The sequence below is a fragment of the Anomaloglossus baeobatrachus genome, chromosome 11 (assembly GCF_048569485.1).
Source record: "Anomaloglossus baeobatrachus isolate aAnoBae1 chromosome 11, aAnoBae1.hap1, whole genome shotgun sequence".
In the NCBI taxonomy this organism is placed as follows: domain Eukaryota; kingdom Metazoa; phylum Chordata; class Amphibia; order Anura; family Aromobatidae; genus Anomaloglossus; species Anomaloglossus baeobatrachus.
In genome coordinates, this window is record NC_134363.1 from 161468257 (window position 1) to 161490672 (window position 22416).

At 44.1% G+C, this 22416-nt stretch overlaps 1 protein-coding gene across 2 annotated transcripts in view; it reads left to right on the forward strand.

The window, feature by feature from the left end:
• The window catches only part of LOC142255968 (tyrosine-protein phosphatase non-receptor type 11-like), a 125905-nt gene that overhangs the window by 101281 nt on the left and 2208 nt on the right, over positions 1-22416 (forward strand). For both annotated transcript variants that reach the window (XM_075327435.1, XM_075327436.1), the window contains exons 7-15: positions 2528-2624; positions 4867-4946; positions 9085-9240; positions 11140-11271; positions 14300-14454; positions 14973-15040; positions 15448-15599; positions 19066-19166; positions 20852-20971. In XM_075327435.1, the coding sequence (XP_075183550.1) occupies positions 2528-2624; positions 4867-4946; positions 9085-9240; positions 11140-11271; positions 14300-14454; positions 14973-15040; positions 15448-15599; positions 19066-19166; positions 20852-20936 (1026 nt within the window). In that variant the 3' untranslated portion in view covers positions 20937-20971. The remainder of the gene's footprint in view (positions 1-2527; positions 2625-4866; positions 4947-9084; positions 9241-11139; positions 11272-14299; positions 14455-14972; positions 15041-15447; positions 15600-19065; positions 19167-20851; positions 20972-22416) is intronic.

Genomic DNA, 22416 nt, shown 5'->3' on the forward strand with positions numbered 1-22416 from the left:
ATTTGTTTTGTTTTTGTGTTCAAGAATAAATGCAGATTGTTGATCATGGGGGGTAATGACCGCCCCCTGAAAACAAGCCCTACCTCATCTTTTGGAGCAAAAAAAAAAATATATAAGGCCCTGTCTTCTTTTTGGGGGGAAACTTGTTGGTATGCAGTTGCAGATGCTCTTGTGCTCCCTCTAGTGGCTGTTGTAGGGTGACAGCATGTTCTTTTACATCTATGCCGAAGATTGGAGCTCTGCATGAAAAAAAAACTGAGCTCAGACATATACAGTTTATATATGTGTATATATGTATGTGTATATATATGTATGTATATGTGTGTGTGTGTGTGTATATATATGTATATATATATATATATATATATATATATATATATATATATATATATATATATATATATATATATATATATATATATATATATATATATATATATATACATATATATATATATACACACATACACACATACACACATACACATATATATGTGTGTATGTGTATATATATATATGTGTGTATGTGTGGGTGTGTGTATGTATGTATGTATATATATATAATATAATAATACAGACCAAAAGTTTGGACACACCTTCTCATTTCTAGAACAACTGTTAAGAGGAGACTTTGTGCAGCAGGCATTCATGGTAAAATAGCTGCTAGGAAACCACTGCTAAGGACAGGCAACAAGCAGAAGAGACTTGTTTGGGCTAAAGAACACAAGGAATGGACATTAGACCAGTGGAAATCTGTGCTTTGGTCTGATGAGTCCAAATTTGAGATCTTTGGATCCAACCACCGTGTCTTTTGTAGAAAAGGTGAACGGATGGACTCTACATGGCTGGTTCTCACCGTGAAGCATGGAGGAGGAGGTGTAATGGTGTGGGGGGGGGCTTTGCTGCTGACACTGTTGGGTTTTATTCAAAATTTGAAGGCATACTGAACCAGCATGGCTACCACAGCATCTTGCAGCGGCGTGCTATTCCGTCCGGTTTGCATTTAGTTGGACCATCATTTTATTTTTTCAACAGGACAATGACCCCAAACACACCTCCAGGCTGTGTTAGGGCTATTTGACTAAGGAGAGTGATGGGGTGCTACGCCAGATGACCTGGCCTCCACAGTCACCAGACCTGAACCCAATCGAGATGGTTTGGGTTGAGCTGGACCACAGAGTCAAGGCAAAAGGGCCAACACGTGCTCGGCATCTCTGGGAACTCCTTCAAGACTGTTGGAAAACCATTTCCGGTGACTACCTCTTGAAGCTCATCAAGAAAATGGCAAGAGTGTGCAAAGCAGTAATTACGGTTTTTAGAGTCATGAAAATAAAGAAAAAATCAAATTGTCTCTCCAGGAAAGGAGACAAACTCTAGAGCAGCGCCACCTATTGGAAGTAGCGATCCTAAAAGTCAAAGTGGATTTTTAACAATCCTTTGCATATGACTTAGGATATGTGCCAGATGAGAATCTAAAGAAAACTCATTTTATATATATATATATATATCATACACATTGTGTGTGTGATTGTATATTTATATATATATATATATATATATATATATATATATATATATATATATATATATATATATATATATATATATATATATATATATATATATATCATACACATTGTGTGTGTGATTATTTATATTTTTATATATATATATAATCATACACATTGTGTGTGTGATTATTTATTTATATTTATATATATATATAATGTATGTGTGTATATGTATGTGTATAAAATATATATATACACACACATGCATACATACATACATACACACATATATATATATATATACATAATATATGTGTGTATATAATATATATATAATCATACACACACATATGTGTGTGTATATATGTGTGTATATATATATGTATATATGTGTGTGTGTATATATATGTGTATATATATATGTGTATATATATATGTATATATAATATATATATGTATATATATATATATATATATATATATATATATATATATATATATATATATATATATATATATATATATATATATATATATATATATATATATATATATATATAATTTGTGTGTATATATTCTAATCTAAAATACACATAATATATATTATATAATACACAATATATAAGCATTATATGATTTTTGGGTCACAATTTTAGCCCTAAAAGCAACCCGAAAATTGAGAGCGGAGATGAACTGTAAATGTGCACCTCCTGATGCAGCAGCAGAGCTGTAATGACGCTGAATTGTCTAATTTGATGAGCTGTTCTTGTTATGAAATGTCACAGCACTATAAATATACCGTGAAAAGTACCTGGCACATGTCAGAAAATGCCTCGGATGTGCTAAACCTTGTGATATTGAAGGTGCGATGAGTGTGATGGGGGGGTCAGACACATGTAATGTTGCTGCTTGCGCTTTCTTCAGTGTTGGGGGATGAGATGTAAAGGTTGCTTATTATCTGTTAATCTGCTTGTATGCGTATGTATTAATAGAAATTTTTCATTTCCCGTGGGCAGATGCTGCAACAGCAAGAATGTAAATTGCTTTACCCGAGAAAAGAAGGACAACGGCCGGAGAACAAGAGCAAAAACCGATACAAGAATATTCTGCCCTGTAAGTCTGATGGCTTCTGTCGGCCTTGACGATAGGATGAGCAATGCGGCAGCTACAATGCTACTTGCCAAAATCACTGTTGGTAAAAACAAAAACAAATAAAAACAAAACACAAAAAAAAATGATTGTTTAACCCCCTCCCAAAAAAAATGTTCTTTTTGGGCAAAAATTGCATAAACTCCACCAATTTCAGCCTGGAAATTTAACAAATTTGCCAAAATTGCTTCCAAAATTTTAAGACCATCCTGGCAAATTGGTCAGGTTAGCAGCTATGGTTTATCGTTATTCTGGTATCTTAAAAAAGATTAGCTGATATGCAAATTGAGGTGATGAAGGGGGCTGGCTGTTAGGGTACCGTCACACTTTAGCGACGCTCCAGCGATCCCACCAGCGATATGACCTGGTCAGGATCGCAGGTGCGTCGCTACATGGTCGCTGGTGAGCTGTCAAACAGGCAGATCTCACCAGTGACCAGCCCCCAGCCAGCAGCGACGCGTGGAAGCGATGCTGCACTTGGTAACTAAGGTAAATATCGGGTAACCAAGCACTTGGTTGCCCGATATTTACCTTGGTTACCAACGCACACCGCTTAGCGCTGGCTCCCTGCATTCTAGCCACAGTACACATCGGGTTAATAAGCAAACAGTTGTGCTTTTTTTACCCGATGTGTACTTCCGGCTACGTGAGCAGGAGCCGGCACTGACAGCGTGAGAGCGGAGGACACTGGTAACGAAGGTAAATATCGGGTAACCAAGAAAGGGCTTCGCTTGTTACCCAATGTTTACCTTGGTTACAGCTTACAGCAGGCTGCCAGACGCCGGCTCCCTGCACATTCAGATCGTTGCTCTCTCGCTGTTACACACAGCGATGTGTGCTTCACAGCGGGAGAGCAACGACCAAAAAAAATGAACTAGAGCAGTTTATAACGAGCAGCGATTTCACAGCAGGGGCCAGGTCGCTGCTCAGTGTCACACACAGCGAGATCGTTAATGAGGTCACTGGTGCGTCACAAAAACCGTGACTCGGCAGCGATCTCGCTATGTGAGAAGTACCCCTTAGAGAAGGGGGCTGACTTGGCTATCTATGTCAGCTGTAATAGACAATTGTCAAAGGCAACAGTTCAGTGAAGCTCAGAATATCAAAAGTGCAGGACATACGGATTATTAAAGTCAACGCGTTTCGCAACCCACCGATTTCTTCGTCAGGACACATAATCATCAGTTGTAGACAAGGGGGCTTTCTTAAGTAATGAACTGAGCCAGTCAACTAGTCCACTTTTTTACTTGTTGAAAACAATATAATGGGGCCAGAGCAAACAGATCAATTAACCCAAAGGAATAAAATTATATAAAAAATTTTATTGGGCTAAATGAAACACACATCGCAAATAATATGTACTCCTGACCGCTATTGTATTTGAGTACACCCCAAGCGGGGGAACAACCAAATAACAATGGTGATTCGAGGTACATATAGTGGAGGTCAAATGCATTAACAAGTGACTGAATTGATATTTAGATACAAGTGATCAATAGAATATATCAGGCACAAGAAATCCATATATGTATCGCCTAATGCGACCATATAGTGCACAGCTCACCTATGTGGAAGTCCCCACACGCAGCCCAATGCGCGTTTCGTGAGTAGGTTTATCAAGGGAGGAGCACTTTTTACTTTCTTCTGGATATCCCCTTTAATGATGGGGTTTTGTGCACTATTGGAGGGAAGGTGATTTAGTGGAATGGCATAACTGGCGTACAACCGCCAGCAGGCCCAGTGCTGACTTGTCTACGCTGGTGCCAAAGGAGGAGTTGTGGTTTTTTTTTGGGTGGGGGGGGGGAGGGTGGGGGGGTGTTTTTATCTTGTAAGGCAATTTTCTGTGCCCCTGCAGCTTAGCCGTGGTCACCTCTTCCTTTCATTCTGAGTTTATAAGCAAGACTACTGGCTGCAGCAGGAGCCTCTCCCCTTCCCTGTCTGTTCCGTAATAGGCCACAATAAATAAGTACCACCCTCTTGACAGTCTTGCCCCTCAGCATCAGCTGGACATGAACCAGAACTCAGATGCTCATGTTCGTCGCAGTTGCAGGGGTCCGGATTCTCTACTTTTTGGCGTTTTTTTTTTTTAAGGTCACGATCCTGCTCCTGCTGCAACGTCCTGTGCGGTGTCATCTGCTGAGCAAACAATCGTGAAATATATTGAGTCCTAACAGTAAAGTAACCATCTTCTCCTTGTTCTGTGCAGTTGATACTACGAGGGTGGCACTGAGAGATACCGATGACAGCATTCCAGGGTCTGATTACATTAATGCCAACTACATCAAGGTAATGAGCGTCTCTAGATTCTAGGTAATATCGCGGGTGGTCAGTAAATACCGGGCGCTGTAAAATACGGCATATGTAGAATACATGTAACGTGTCTGTGTCTACATGCAATTATGCCATTATTTAGGAGAATATCGTTCAGGATTAGAATAAAGGGGTCTCCTGACCCCCTTCTGTCTAAGACAGACTCTTAAGAAGGATCATGGCAATCCCTGGTGTATTCTGCTAAGTAGCTGCGAAAAGTATCGCGCGTTTCCAGTAAGTTCTAAGCTCCCCTCCTGGCACATGCGAGCACAAGACCACGGACGCTGCTAGGAAATGTCAGGATGTCACCAGAGCCGTGTCCAGACGGTACTGAGTGCAGGACCATCGAGGCGCGGAGTATCCACAAAGGACTTGTGAAGAAATGGTTTGATTATTTTTTTTTATTATTCCTAGCAGTGCATGTTACAGCAGTGAACTGGTGCCTTCATCAGATAGTCAAGCACAAGATAATTACCTCGAAAAATACCTGAAAAATATATGAAGGGGAGCGCTTTATAGTGTAATACCAAATGTCAGGATTTGGGACATGTGTAGATTATATATATGCTCTTCCTGTGGAGTTGTGAGGAGGGCGAGCTCAACACTGAGACACAATGAGAGTGGAGGATCAAACATTGTGGGGATAAAAGAGGAATTAAAAAAGCTGTGCCAGTAGGAGTAACCAGAGGGTTGCAAAAAAATAAGTGTGTGTGTAATAAAATATAGATAGATATAGAGAGCGAGAGATGCACACATCCCTCCCAAATATAACAACAAAATATCTAATATATAAAGCTGTGTGTGTGTGTGTGTGTGTGTGTGTGTGTGTGTGTGTCCGGGATTGGCATCTGCACCGTCGCAGCTACAGCCACAAAATTTTGCACACTCACACTTCTGGACCCAGAGAGCGTCATAGGCTATGTTTTGAGGGGAAATTTTAACCCCGCGCTTTAGTTATTCACCAAAAAACCTGCCTCCATTAAAGCGAATGGAGCTGGGAGCCACGGTGCAGACAGAACTTCAGAAGAATGCGCAGCCACGCCCTTATATGGAATGTTGGCATGTCACAATGCAGCCAGGGAAAGAGGCAGACACAGGGTAAGAAACAGACATAGACAGGGTACGAGACAGACAAAGAGACAGACACAGACAAAGAAACAGACTGACGGGGAAAGGGACAAGATTGGGAAAGGGACAAGACTGGGAAAGGGACAAGACAGGCCTATACAGAGGGGGGGGACGGACAGGGACAAGACAGACCTATACAGAGGGGGGGGACGGACAGGGACAAGACTGACACAAAGACAGACACAGACAAATAAACAGACTGACGGGGAAAGGGACAAGACGGGGAAAGGGACAAGACGGGGAAAGGGACAAGACGGGCCTATATAGAGGGGGGGGGACGGACAGGGACAAGACGGGCCTATACAGAGGGGGGGGACGGACAGGGACAAGACGGGCCTATACAGAGGGGGGGGACGGACAGGGACAAGACGGGCCTATACAGAGGGGGGGGGGACAGGGACAAGACGGGCCTATACAGAGGGGGGGGACGGACAGGGACAAGACGGGCCTATACAGAGGGGGGGGGACGGACAGGGACAAGACGGGCCTATACAGAGGGGGGGGACGGACAGGGACAAGACGGGCCTATACAGAGGGGGGGGACGGACAGGGACAAGATGGGCCTATACAGAGGGGGGGACGGACAGGGACTGGGAGAGAAACAGAGAGAGTGTTACTATCCCGGGCAGCGCCGGGTGCTATGTTGTGAGGCGAAATTTTTAACCCCGCGCGTTCCAATTTACCAATCAATTTTGCCCCCATCTACATAATGGGGAAAAAGTGAAACGAAAAGTGTTGGGGGCAAATTGACAGCTGCCAGATGTGAACAAGCGGGACTTAAAGAATGAGAGCGATGGCGCCAAAGAGTATATACCGTACAGTTGCTAAGGTGGGGCCCCGACATGGGATACTCACCACACTCGGGGATATGAACACACACACAAAATGCGCCACACACTACCACGTGCTTGAACACATATACCACCCTCACACACATCTCACCACACATACACCAACCTCACCACATAATCGCCCTAAAACACACACAAGTCTGGTATTATCCTTCACAAATAAAAATGTGATTAATAAGCAGCCAAACTACAAGAACAACAAATGTACCACATAGGAAATACGGCAGCCGTCAGTCACATGACCTGTCTATATGTGTATGTGTGAGCTAATATATACTGTCAGGGGGGAGGGCTTTCTGTTGCTTGGAGATTTATCAGGCTGCCAATAGCAACCAATCACAGCTTAGCTTCTATTTTGCTACAGTTAATTAATCTGAGCTCTGATTGGTTAATATAGGCAACAATTTAATAATTACATTTCTATCTATTTGTTTTGTGTTTTTGTGTGCAGAATACATTTTTGTTAATACATTCTATTTTGTTAACAGCAGTTATTAACCCGGGCGAAGCCGGGTAGTACAGCTAGTATAATAAGTAGAATATATTTTTTATATCTTGGAGGGATGTGTGTCAGTAGCAAGAGAGTATACATTTAAAAAGCAAAATATGTATGTGAGTGTATATTAAATGTTTTTTGGTTTTTTTTCTATTAAGACACACTAAGCATCAAGTTTTGGCACCACAATTTTATAATATGATATATTATAAAAAAAGTATATATATTACAACAAAAGTATATATTAATTTTTTTTTTTACTTATACTATACATATATAATATGTATTATCTAATATATAAAGCTGAATGTGTGTATGTCCGGGATTGGCATCCGCACAATCGCAGCTACAGCCACAAAATTTTGCACTCTCACACTTCTGGACCCCGAGAGCGTCATAGGCTATGTTTTGAGGGGACATTTTAACCCCTCGGTTTAGTTATTCACCAAAAAACCTGCCTCCATTAAAGCGAATGGAGCTGAGAGCCACAGTGCAGCCAGAACTTCAGAAGAATGTGCAGCCATGCCCTTATATGGAATATTGGCGTGTCACAATGCAGCCAGGGAAAGAGGCAGACACAGACAGGGAAAGAGGCAGACACAGACAGGATAAGAGACAGACATAAAGAGACAGACACAGAGAAAGAGACAGACTGACAGGGAAAAAGACACAGGGAAAGAGAGGGAAAGAGACAGACAAGGTAAGAGACAAAAACAGGTAAAGTGACAGAAAAAGAGACAGACACCGGGAAAGTGACAGAGCGAAAGAGACAGATATGGAAAGAGAGGGAAAGGGACAGACAGGGAAAGAGAGAGAGAGACAGAGATATACATAGGGGGAGACAGAGAATGGGCGAGAAACAGAGAGACAGTTACTATCCCGGGCAGCAGTTATTAACCCGGGCGAATCCGGGTAGTACAGCTAGTATACCATATTTTTCATTTTATAAGATGCTCCGGATTATAAGACGCACCCCAAATTTGGAGATAAAAAAAAAAAAAGGTAACATAAAAATGGGGTCCGTCTTATACTCTGTTGTCTTACCAGAGGGGGGCAGCAGTGGTGGTGAAACAGGGTCACAGGAGGCAGAGGTTGTGCTGGCAGCGTTGGCGGGTCAGCAGCGGTGGATCATTGGTGGATCAGGCCGCTGCGGTGAGTGTCCCAGTCTGTCTGAGGTCCCAGTTCAAACAATGTCGCCTGGAGTGGCGCATGCACAGATGGAGCTCTCATCCAAGAGCTCCATCTGCGCATGTGCTGACTCCCGGCGCTATAATTTGAAACTGCGACATTGCCCGCACCCGGCCGCCCGCACGCACCTGGTTGCCGCACAGACAGCCCACTCTGTAAGCTATATTCGGATTTTAAGATGTACCCCTCATTTTCCTCCCAAATTTTTGGGAGGAAAGGTGCATCTTATGATTTCTGGTTAGGTTAATCTTTCTAGCAAAGCCTTTTTTTTTTTAATATTCCTATTTTTTTGCCCCCAGTTCACCAGGTAGTCGGGATTGTAGGCATGCAATTTAGGTGGTGTTCCTTCTTGTTATGATCACTTTTTGTCATTTGATACATATGCTCCTGATATATAATATGGTAAGTTTCTGTATACTACATTGTTTCTCTTGTACGTTTCTATCCACAGAGTACACTGGATGACACCCGCGGGAACCAGCCCTTTAAAGTGTATATAGCTACTCAGGGATGTCTACAGAACACGGTGTGTGACTTCTGGTCTATGGTCTATCAGGAGAACACGCACGTTATAGTCATGACTACCAAAGAGATGGAGCGCTCCAGGGTAAGCTGCACGGCCCCGGCAGTGATTGCTGGTGATAGTCGTATTTACGGGTTGGGCTGTTGTTCCTGTCTGTGTATATGTATATCTTCAGTCCTTGGTTATGTAATACTCAGACGCTGCCAACATTAAACTATTAATTAAGTCTTCACCCCTCAGGAACATAATCACAGTCTGGCCACCGCTGGTTCCGGCTCTGTTTTTAGTAAATACTTGCGTTCTCCATAAGATGACGGAGCGGGAGCATCTTTCTGAGAATTGTACGTTGTGTGGTGGTGTTATTCCTGGAAATGTAGACCCGGATAGCTGGGTGTTACCTTTCTCTTTGACAATGAGCTGAACACAGTTGATATTGGGAATGGGAACACCCAGCTATTAGATTGCGGAACAACACAAACGTCGAAGGCGCTCCAAAATCTTAAAGTGGGAATATCGGTATTTACTAAAGCAGACGTCAGGAGAGATGGCCGGTCGTCTTCTTGTGCTTAGTAGAACCACTGGTCCTGGAAGTTTTATGGCATCCTCTAAGAACTAAGAAGATCAAAAAGCCAAAACCAGCATTTTTTTTTTCTAAATAGCTCTTAAATCCCATCTGTCTTCAGATATGTGCATTGTGGGGTACTGGCAGCTGAACATTGCACTTTAGGGGGGGTTGTACAGTTTTTTTCTTTTTCTTAAAGGCTGGTTCCCATAAGACCCCCAACACTACTCCACAACACTGCCAGTATTCCCTGCCGGTCTTCTCCCTTCCTCTTTCGGTGAGGGATTACGTGACCTCCTGTGGTCTTATCGGGTGACCTCCTGTGGTCTTATCGGGTGACCTCCTGTGGTCTTATCGGGTGACCTCCTGTGGTCTTATCGGGTGACCTCCTGTGGTCTAATCGGGTGACCTCCTGTGGTCTAATCGGGTGACCTCCTGTGGTCTTATCGGGTGACCTCCTGTGGTCTTATCGGGTGACCTCCTGTGGTCTTATCGGGTGACCTCCTGTGGTCTAATCGGGTGACCTCCTGTGGTCTAATCGGGTGACCTCCTGTGGTCTTATCGGGTGACCTCCTGTGGTCTAATCGGCTGACCTCCTGTGGTCTAATGGGGTGACCTCCTGTGGTCTAATGGGGTGACCTCCTGTGGTCTAATGGGGTGACCTCCTGTGGTCTAATGGGGTGACCTCCTGTGGTCTAATGGGGTGACCTCCTGTGGTCTAATGGGGTGACCTCCTGTGGTCTAATGGGGTGACCTCCTGTGGTCTCATCGGGTGACCTCCTGTGGTCTCATCGGGTGACCTCCTGTGGTCTCATCGGGTGACCTCCTGTGGTCTCATCGGGTGACCTCCTGTGGTCTCATCGGGTGACCTCCTGTGGTCTCATCGGGTGACCTCCTGTGGTCTCATCGGGTGACCTCCTGTGGTCTCATCGGGTGACCTCCTTTGGTCTCATCGGGTGACCTCCGGCTTTAGCCAGTAGTGTTCCATCCTAGCCAGAGCGTTGTCTCTGCGATTGTAAAATGTCCTCACTGGAAAATAGAGACCGACGAGGACAACGATAACTCGGAACAGTGGGAGTCCGGTCTATAAGTTTTAAGAAAAGAGTCACCCTCCAAAGAGAACCCAAATTTTTGATCTGGAGATCAGGCACCTCTCTTCCTCCACCTCAGGTGGCCATTGAGATGTGATATAAGCCATTACCCAATTCTTTGCTCTCTGAAAATAATATATATTTTTATTTATTTAACATGAAAGGAAGATTAACACTTTCGAGGCCCAATAATGGGCATGTTTAATCTTTGCCATGACTATTTTTTGGGGGCGGGGGGGCTTGAGTCTTATATTTTCGAGACCGTAGAGCTTTGCGTAATCCTCCGTCCTTGCGGCGCCTCCTCTAAACCTTGTGTCTCTGACATTGCAGAAAAAATGTTTTTGTTATTGGCCTAACGAAAACTGCTCCAAGGACTACGGCTGCATCCGAGTATTGGGCCTGGCCCTGCACGAAGAGAAGGACTATATCCTGCGGGAGCTCACGATGTCGCGCACAGACAGGGTAAGACCATAACTGTAAACCCTCAACCACTGAAGGCATAACCGATTTAGCGAAGGCACCGGTGACCCGAGATAATCATGGAAATCTGACTTTGCTCTTCTGGAATGAAATCTAATATATATTTCCATTTTTCTTGTAATATTTTCACATAATGACTGGTTCTCCATGCAGTGTTGTGACACGTGTAGTTGCTTGGTTCTCTCGGGATCACGGAAAGTGACAGCTCCTCATGGCAGCGCTCGCCCGGATGTAATATGATAATAAGACTCCGGGCTGTCAGGCACACCCGCTGCCGACATTACAGATCAGACATTTCTGGAATTACCAATTATTGCCGAATTATGGAGTATAAGGGGGGGGGCAGGGCGGCAATGTAAGAGGTGATTTGTTAACCATAATGTTGCTGCAGATTAAAGAAAAAAAAAAATATGGGATTTTGATCCTGTTTTGTACACGGTCTCTGTAAAGTGGTAAGGGCTAGAGGCTGTCTGACACACGGTGCCTGTCACTTTAAGTGCATGACCCATTATTTCACCATAGAGAAATATACCAGACACCAACCCATCTGTCCAACTGCAAAGTTTAACTGCACTTATAAAGAAAACTTGTTTTTAATAAGGCCTTAGGTATGTTTTAATTGGTGGGGGTTCAGTTGCTGAGACTCTGGAGGTTCAGTTTCTGAGACGAACGCTTAAGGGTGCTTTACACGAGACGACGGATCGTGCGATGCATCGTTGGGGTCACGGTTTTCGTGACGCACATCCGGCATCATACACAACGTCGTCTCGTGTGAAACCTCTGAGTGACGCAGTATCGCTCACAAATCGTGAGTCGTGTACTCGTCGCTCAGTTTCATAATATGGTTTATTTTTACTTGTGCCGGTTCTTCATCGTTCCCGTGGCAGCACACGTCACTCCATGTGACACCACGGGAGCGATGAACTCTGCTTACCTGCGTCCTACGGCTCCTGGCCAGCAATGCGGAAGGAAGGAGGTGGGCGGGATGTTTACATCCCGCTCATCTCCGCCCCTCCGCTTCTATTGGCCGGCGGCTGTGTGACGTCACTGTGACGCCGAACGTCCCTCCCACTCCAGGAAGTGGACGTTCGCCGCCCACAGCGAGGTCGCACAGCAATTTGCCCGTGACTCACAAACGCCGAGGGCGGGTACGATCGATTGTGAAATCGCACGATCGGTCGTCCCGTGTAAAGCAGGCTTTAGTCTGGGGCTAGACTGTGACTTTAGCCAAAACACTGGTCAAACTGTGTGCCGCTGCTATGTCGGTGTGTAATGCAGGTGAATGGGGTTTTAACTTGGGGTCAGTTGCGGAGACTCTCATGATCACTGAGCCAGCGAAACGGAACGCTTAGTCTGGGGGTAGACTGTTATGTCGGTGTGCAATGCAGGTGAATGAGGTTTCGCAGTTATCAAATCACAAAGTCCAATTGGCTCAGACTTGCTTTTTGCAGTACCCCAGGAGTCGTCCATGGAGTCCAAGAGCATCAACACTTGGTTGGTTGGTGATTTTTGCTCAGCAAGTGTCACAATCTATACTCAATCATGCATACATAATTGAAAAGCTATTTTAGACCTGAGGAGACTGGTGTACTTGCTGTGAGTCCATGTCAGAATAGCTGATAATCCTAATATTAAAACTGATCATATCAGATACCTAAAACGTTAATTTTAAATATGTCTGGAAAACTTTCAAAATGGATTGTACTGCAATTCTGATGAGTATTTTTATAGTAAGTACACCAGTCTTATCAGGTCTAAGAAATATATGCAGTTTGGATAGAGAAGATCAGTCACCAGTTGTCTTAAAGTTCTTTCCCCAATCGCACTCCCTTCTGCTCTTAACACCCATTTAGCGTCCATCCAGGAGATGAACGGCATTACCCAAGCAATATGTGAATGGCACAGGCTGCAGCTTCACCGCTGAGCGGAGCGGTGAGGGGTCACTTCACACAAGTCCTTTTTATGAGTGCCTGAAAGTTTGGTCTGGGCACATCTAACTGGCCAAGGATATTCCGTTAGGGAGAGATGTGCACTCGATGGATAGATGTGATATTTTTAGTGTTAAGCGCGTGTGCTCGTCACTCTTCGATGCTCGATCGAGCATCAAGGTGCTCGGATGTGCCGTCCATGAAGCAACGACCACAAAGCACAAGGGTTAGCGGGTGAGTGCTGAGGAGAGTGGGCAGAAAAGTCACCAATGCTCTGACTTAATAGCAGAGGAGTTTCAGACTCTGCAGTCATGAACATCAGCACAAACCCTGCCAGGAGCTTCATGGCTGAGCAGCTGCAGCCGTACATCACCAGGCACAATGCGGTGTGTAGGATGCAATGGTGTAAAGCACAAACTCTGCACTCGCCAGGAGCTTCATGGCCAAGCAGTTGCAGCTGTAAATCACCAGGCACAATGCCGAGCGTCGGATGCAGTGGAGTAAAGCCGCCGCTGGACACTGAAGCAGTGGAAACGTGTTCTGTAAAGATCATTCTTCTACTTCCGTCTGATGGAGGAGTCAGGGTTTGGTGTTGGAAAATATTACCCCCTTACTCCATTGTGCCAACTTTACAGTTTAGTGGAGGATGGATGATGCTCTGAGCTGTTATTAGGGGTCGACCTTCGTTCCAGGAAAGAGCCATCTTAATTCCTCTTCACAAGAGAATTGTAGCTTCTGGCTTTGTGGGAACGATTTGTACAATTCCTTTTTCTGTTCCCCATGATTGTGCCTAGTGCAAAGGTCCACACAGACCTGATTCGGGAGTTTGGTGGAAGAACATGACCAGTCTCAGAATCCAGACCTCTGCACTGTCCAACCCTTTTTTTTTTTTTTTTTTTTTTTTTGTCTTTTTTTCGGAATTACCAACAGAGAAAATTGCACCCGACCTCTCCTCATTACATACAGGCTTATGTATTATACTACCGTGACATGCAGAATATGCAATCTGTGAAATAACCATGCAAACTAAATATATTAAAGTAACAGACTGCTTAATACTAACCCAATGTTTCTTCTCTTAGGAGGAACCTCCAAGACATATTTGGCATTATCAGTATCTGAGCTGGCCCGACCATGGGGTCCCGAATGAACCCGGAGGTGTTCTCAGCTTCCTAGAAGAAATTAATACAGCACAACAAAGTATTCCAGGCTCCGGCCCCATAGTGGTGCATTGCAGGTACGGGCTGCAGGATGGGGGAGGTGTCAGCACATTATTATTATTATTATTATTGTTATTATTATTATTATTAATTAGTATTTGTATTAATAATAAAAATAACATTATTTTTATTATATTAATGTTATTTTATTTTTTATATTTTTATTATATTTAATAGAATAAATATTATTTATTCTACATACATACAAAGCTAATAAAAAAATCTAAAAATATATTAATATAAAAAATATAAAAAATTATATTATATAAGAAAATTATAATTATCAATATAATAAAAAATTAAAAAAAACATTCATATAATATATCATGAACATAACATTAATATAATATATAATTTTAAAACTGTATATTTAAAATCTTTTTATATTTAAATATAATAAATTAATAAAATATTATTTATTATGAAATATATTAATGTTGTTGTTTTTATATTTTGATTGATTTGATACTATTATTATTATTATTATTATTATTATTATTATTATTATTATTAAATATATATTTTTTCCCCTCAGTGCTGGAATTGGGCGCACCGGTACCATTATAGTTATTGATCTTCTTGTCGACATTATCAACAGACAAGGTAACTCCAATAATAATTTGTATATATGGATTTCAGACGATGGTCTTATGGTTAGGACCCTCTATGCATTACATTGATGGTTATCCATTTGTGTGAGCAGTGTTATACCACTTTTCACCTGCAGTAGGCGCTGCAAGGGAAATGTATAATCTGAGTCTTGCCCGCTTTTTGCTCCATTCATATGGGGGAAGGTGAAGCCGAGCGCTGTGGTCTGCAATCTCCGGCGGTCTCATTAAGCATGAATGACCATCGGCACGTTCATATGGGGGTCCCAGGTCTTGTGATCAGTGAGTGCGGCTCCCAATAGATCAGGATCGAGAATAACGTCCAAACTTGAGAAAACCCCTGTAAGGAAGGGAACCCTCTGCGCTTTGTCCTGTGAGTCTTACCTTGTCCCCCACACACAGGTTTGGACTGTGACATTGACATCCCCAAAACCATTCAGATGGTGCGACAGCAGCGCTCGGGGATGGTGCAGACCGAGGCGCAGTATAAATTCATCTACATGGCTGTGCAGAAATATATCGAGAGCAGGAAGAAGTATCTGGAGGACGAGCAGGTGAGACGCTTTTATTTCCCCCAAACTGCAGCGCCTCCCGCAATAAAGCGGAATAGATGGAAGTAAATGGCCAGTAAACCTGCACCGCTGCAGCACACCAGGTCCGTAAATAAAAGTGAAGCTTAGTCAGCGTTAACCTTGTCGAAGATTTGAGGGAACGGCTCCATTTACTGTGAAAAACTGCTTTTATGTCCTCTTATATGGGAAGTTAAACTTTTATCTATTGGAGCTGCTTTTTATGGGTCTCGTTTCGACCTCACGTCTTCAGGATACCTGGGAAAAGCCTTTATGAGTGTGCAGGAAGGCAAGGACATTCGGGGGGGTGCCATATGGAAATGTAGCCATATAAACCTGTACTTTAGAGCTAAAACATGATCTGAGGACAGATCAATTACCCCCATGGATATATTAGCAGAGCGCCACCTTGTGGGGTTCAGATGTGGGAAATGGGCTCCAGAAGCAGGTTCCGATGTGGGGAAATGGGCTCCAGAAGCAGGTTCAGATGTGGGAAATGGGCTCCAGAAGCAGGTTCAGATGTGGGAAATGGGCTCCAGAAGCAGGTTCAGATCTGGGAAATGGGCTCCAGAAGCAGGTTCAGATGTGGGAAATGGGCTCCAGAAGCAGGTTCAGATGTGGGAAATGGGCTCCAGAAGCAGGTTCAGATCTGGGAAATGGGCTCCAGAAGCAGGTTCAGATCTGGGAAATGGGCTCCAGAAGCAGGTTCAGATCTGGGAAATGGGCTCCAGAAGCAGGTTCAGATCTGGGAAATGGGCTCCAGAAGCAGGTTCAGATCTGGGAAATGGGCTCCAGAAGCAGGTTCAGATCTGGGAAATGGGCTCCAGAAGCAGGTTCAGATCTGGGAAATGGGCTCCAGAAGCAGGTTCAGATCTGGGAAATGGGCTCCAGAAGCAGGTTCAGATCTGGGAAATGGGCTCCAGAAGCAGGTACAGATGTGGGAAATGGGCTTCAGAAGCAGGTTCAGATCTGGGAAATGGGCTTCAGAAGCAGGTTCAGATCTGGGAAACTGGCTCCAGAAGCAGGTTCAGATCTGGGAAACTGGCTCCAGAAGCAGGTTCAGATCTGGGAAACTGGCTCCAGAAGCAGGTTCAGATCTGGGAAACGGGCTCCAGAAGCAGGTTCAGATCTGGGAAATGGGCTCCAGAAGCAGGTTCAGATCTGGGAAATGGGCTCCAGAAGCAGGTACAGATGTGGGAAATGGGCTTCAGAAGCAGGTTCAGATCTGGGAAATGGGCTTCAGAAGCAGGTTCAGATCTGGGAAATGGGCTTCAGAAGCAGGTTCAGATCTGGGAAATGGGCTCCAGAAGCAGGTTCAGATCTGGGAAACTGGCTCCAGAAGCAGGTTCAGATCTGGGAAACTGGCTCCAGAAGCAGGTTCAGATCTGGGAAACTGGCTCCAGAAGCAGGTTCAGATCTGGAAAATGGGCTCCAGACGCAGGTTCAGATCTGGGAAACTGGCTCCAGAAGCAGGTTCAGATCTGGGAAACTGGCTCCAGAAGCAGGTTCAGATCTGGGAAATGGGCTCCAGAAGCAGGTTCAGATCTGGGAAATGGGCTCCAGAAGCAGGTTCAGATCTGGGAAATGGGCTCCAGAAGCAGGTTCAGATCTGGGAAATGGGCTCCAGAAGCAGGTTCAGATCTGGGAAATGGGCTCCAGAAGCAGGTACAGATGTGGGAAATGGGCTTCAGAAGCAGGTTCAGATCTGGGAAATGGGCTTCAGAAGCAGGTTCAGATCTGGGAAACTGGCTCCAGAAGCAGGTTCAGATCTGGGAAACTGGCTCCAGAAGCAGGTTCAGATCTGGGAAACTGGCTCCAGAAGCAGGTTCAGATCTGGGAAACTGGCTCCAGAAGCAGGTTCAGATCTGGGAAACTGGCTCCAGAAGCAGGTTCAGATCTGGGAAATGGGCTCCAGAAGCAGGTTCAGATCTGGGAAATGGGCTCCAGAAGCAGGTTCAGATCTGGGAAATGGGCTCCAGAAGCAGGTTCAGATCTGGGAAATGGGCTCCAGAAGCAGGTACAGATGTGGGAAATGGGCTTCAGAAGCAGGTTCAGATCTGGGAAATGGGCTTCAGAAGCAGGTTCAGATCTGGGAAATGGGCTCCAGAAGCAGGTTCAGATCTGGGAAACTGGCTCCAGAAGCAGGTTCAGATCTGGGAAACTGGCTCCAGAAGCAGGTTCAGATCTGGAAAATGGGCTCCAGAAGCAGGTTCAGATCTGGGAAACTGGCTCCAGAAGCAGGTTCAGATCTGGGAAACTGGCTCCAGAAGCAGGTTCAGATCTGGGAAATGGGCTCCAGAAGCAGGTTCAGATCTGGGAAACTGGCTCCAGAAGCAGGTTCAGATCTGGGAAACTGGCTCCAGAAGCAGGTTCAGATCTGGGAAACTGGCTCCAGAAGCAGGTTCAGATCTGGGAAATGGGCTCCAGAAGCAGGTTCAGATCTGGGAAATGGGCTCCAGAAGCAGGTACAGATGTGGGAAATGGGCTTCAGAAGCAGGTTCAGATCTGGGAAATGGGCTTCAGAAGCAGGTTCAGATCTGGGAAATGGGCTCCAGAAGCAGGTTCAGATCTGGGAAACTGGCTCCAGAAGCAGGTTCAGATCTGGGAAACTGGCTCCAGGAGCAGGTTCAGATCTGGAAAATGGGCTCCAGACGCAGGTTCAGATGTGGGAAATGGGCTCCAGACGCAGGTTCAGATGTGGGAAATGGGCTCCCCTGGAAGAGCTAAATGGTTTATGAACATGCAGAGTCAGTAAGGAGTCTATTTGGACCAGACCTGAAGTTTGACTGTCCAGCTCTGCTTACAGGTATGGTCATCGATGAACCAAACCTGCAGATTTTGGGAGGACCAGTGACTGGGAGGGCAAGTAGAGGTGGCCCCCTTACATAAAACAGTCAACCAGCCCCACCAAAATCTACAGCCTCACCACCTAAAGGCTGATGGCTTCTCGAGGCTCTTATTCACCAAGCGTACCAGGAGAGATGGGTGATTACACTTCAGCTCTTGTTCCTCTTCTTTCCAAGGAGAAAGTTTGGGCTATTGGATTGAGTATGCCCAGGAAGAAGTGTCTGGCAGCGGTTTATTCCCATTTCTGCATTGAGAACATGCTCGGTCTAGCTGAGCATGCACTTGTATGGTAGAGTCCGGAGGGATAGCTATATAAATTGTATAGGAATTGGAAAAACCCTCAAAGGGCTTTTTTGCTTTCTTTGAGGTGGGGGGAAATGTTTGCTGTTGCTGGTGTTGAGTATTAATACCATAGTTGCTGTCTCTTATTAATTTAATTGTATTTCAACCAATTGATTCGGTGTTGAGCATAAAGCAACGATAACATTTTGTGACTGTAGGTGGTACATTTTTTTTTTTTTTTTTAATCCTATTTAGATTTTAGGGATTTTTTTTCCTAAATATCTTGCACATATGTTTCTTTTCTTTTTTTTTTCCAATACAGAGGGGCAGAACAAAGGATCGCGAATATAGTAATATTCATTACCCTATTGGGGGAAAACTAAATGCCAAAGCACCTTCAGCAGCAGCACCTAGTCAGCCCAGGTGAGCACCGGCCAGGGTATGGGAATGGGCTCCGCACCCCAAGGCATGCTTTTTTTTTTTTTTTTTGCCTTTTTATATGGAAAAACTGCTCCACTGCAGTCTATTTTCAGTGTCTGGTTTTGCTGCCTTTTCCCATTCACTTGCACTCAGATCAGCTGCAGTACTGGACACAGCCACATTTCAAGAGTGGCGCTGTTTCTAGTAGAGAAATCGGGTCTTATTTGTCTAATTTCTAACAACCCTATTTCTTTGTCGCTCCTAATTGGGAGACCCAGACAATTGGGTGTATAGCTACTGCCTCCGGAGGCCACACAAAGTATTACACTTAAAAGTGTAAGGCCCCTCCCCTTCTGGCTATACACCCCCCCGTGGGATCACGGGTTCCTCAGTTTTATGCTTTGTGCGAAGGAGGTCAGCCAGGCTACGGCTCAGCAGGTGGGCCAGGCGGCTACCTGGTCGAGTCGGCACACTTTTACCAAGCATTATCAGGTGCATACCTACGCTTCGGCGGATGCCGGCCTAGGTAGACAAGTCCTGCAGGCGGCGGTGGCCCACCTGTAGGAAAAGGCCGCTTGACGGCCCTATCACGAGGTATTCCTTTACCCACCCAGGGACTGCTTTTGGACGTCCCAATTGTCTGGGTCTCCCAATTAGGAGCGACAAAGAAGAAGGGAATTTTGTTTACTTACCGTAAATTCCTTTTCTTCTAGCTCCAATTGGGAGACCCAGCACCCGCCCTGTTTTCTTAGGGAGTTTGTTTTTTCGGGTGCACATGTTGTTCATGTTGAACAGTTCAGTTCTCCGATGTTGTTCCTCGGATTGAATTTGTCTTTAAAACAGTTATTGGCTTTCCTCCTTCTTGCTTTTGCACTAAAACTGAGGAACCCGTGATCCCACGGGGGGGTGTATAGCCAGAAGGGGAGGGGCCTTACACTTTTAAGTGTAATACTTTGTGTGGCCTCCGGAGGCAGTAGCTATACACCCAATTGTCTGGGTCTCCCAATTGGAGCTAGAAGAAAAGGAATTTACGGTAAGTAAACAAAATTCCCTTCTTCTTAACTAGTAGTGAATGTGAAGAAGCGCTGTAAAGTGGATATTTCATAAAGTGAAAATTTACCAGTTTTTGTCCATATCTCCCACACGTACACACTCACACATATGCACACGTACACGTGTGTGTGTGTGTGTGTGTGTGTGTGTGTGTGTATATATATATAATATATATATATATATATTAGTATGTATGTATGTATGTAATGTATGTATATGTATGTATATGTGTGCATGTGTGTATGTACGTGTGTATATATAATATATATAGTGTGTGTATATATAATATATATATTATAAAATGTGTATGTATGCATGTATATATATGTATATATGTGTGTGTATGTATGTATGTATGTATGTATGTATATATATATAATATATATATATATATATTAATATAATATTATAGTGTGTGTATATATTTTCATATTACACATTCATATATATATTCTAATATTTGTTATATAATATTTCTTTATTTGGTGCTTATTTTTATGCACTTTACCAAATAGGTAGTCCACTGTGGGGGAGGATTATTATTGTAGAATTACTGCTGACCAGTTTTCTTACCTGGTGTAAAATGATCCTTTTTTTTTTTTTCCTCCTCTTTCTTATATATGTTATTTTTGCAGAGTCAGCGATGATTCTACCTGTGTCTATCAGAATCTAAATATTAGGAGCACGAACAAATCAAGTACTAGTAATGCTGGCAGATAATCCATGGAGTTTCCGGATGCACTGATACTAAATGAGTAAGAGCCTTCTCCCTATCAGATCACGTAGAGACTTGGATAGTGGCGTTTTAAGAATTAAATTATTCTCCATTTGGCAGAGGCATCATTTTGCTTTTATTAACGCTTCTGCCCTTTTTGTAGCGGTTACTAATATGCCTCATGGTGTTTTTAATTAGTTGTGACTTACTGTAGTTCCTATTTCCACCACTAGATGGTGCTGCATCATGTCTTATGTCTCCTAACAGCACTCCATGTGGTCAGGCATGGTATTGCAAGAAAAATGTAAAAATAGTTTTAGTGCCTTTGTGCCTATTTTTGGATCTTTTTATTTATATGTTGTATTGTTGTATATGTTGTATTGTGTTGGGATACCGACTAATCTGTTTCATGCACAGTGCAAGGACCCTCCACCCAATTTTATGTTCTGTTATTTTTCTAAGACTCCTCAGAAGATAAAAATATGCACAGAACTTAGACAATTTTGTTGAAATTAATGAGACCCTAGTAATTGCTAGATCTGTTTTCCCCTTTTATGTAATGAAGTTTCAAACTGGTGGAGATTTTTGCAAAAAAACTCTGCCTATTAGCAAGCTTAAAGGAATTGTCCATTATAGGACAACCCCTTGTTAAAGGGAAGGTGTCGCGGTTTTTTATTTTTGTATTAAAAATAGTGATTATGAAATAAAGTATTTTTAATACAAAATTAAAATCGCAGCTTATTTAGTTTTTTATTTAATTCTAATTTTACTGGAGGCACTGGGGGCTGCCATGCTGGATTTGCTGTGTGTAACGACAGTTACTCACTGCTTTATGGCAGCCCCTGTGCATTGCCTCTGATAGTCGGAATCCGACCCCTAGGCCTATTACAGGAGAGCTCCCTGCTGTGAAATGGACGCGCCCCCTGGGCTGTCCACATCACAGCAGAGCGAGGAGATCAGCGCCATCTTTCTGCAGCTCACAGCGGTCATGCTGTGTGCTGAACTTTTCTCCCTGTCACCCGTTCTGCCCATGGGGAGTAGTGTACTGGCGCCCCTCCCCCCGCCGCCGACACTACCGTCTCTGATAATACCCCCACGCTCTCCCAACATGGCCTGTCACCTGTTGGCCTGTGTGTGAGTAGTGTACGGCCCCCCTCCTTCCCCGGCTGCAGTGTGTGTGTGTGTGTGTGTGTGTGTGTGTGTGTGTGTGTGTGTGTGTGTGTGTGTGTGTGTGTGTGCCAGCACACACGCAAAATGCTCTGCAACACACAAGCACGCACACACATTGCTCTGCCAGCACACACGCAAAATGCTCTGCAACAGAGCAATGTGTGTGCGTGCTTGTGTGTTGCAGAGCATTTTGCGTGTGTGCTGGCAGAGCAATGTGTGTGCGTGCTTGTGTGTTGCAGAGCATTTTGCGTGTGCTTGTGTGTTGCAGAGCATTTTGCATGTGTGCTGGCAGAGCAATGTGTGTGCTTGCTAGTG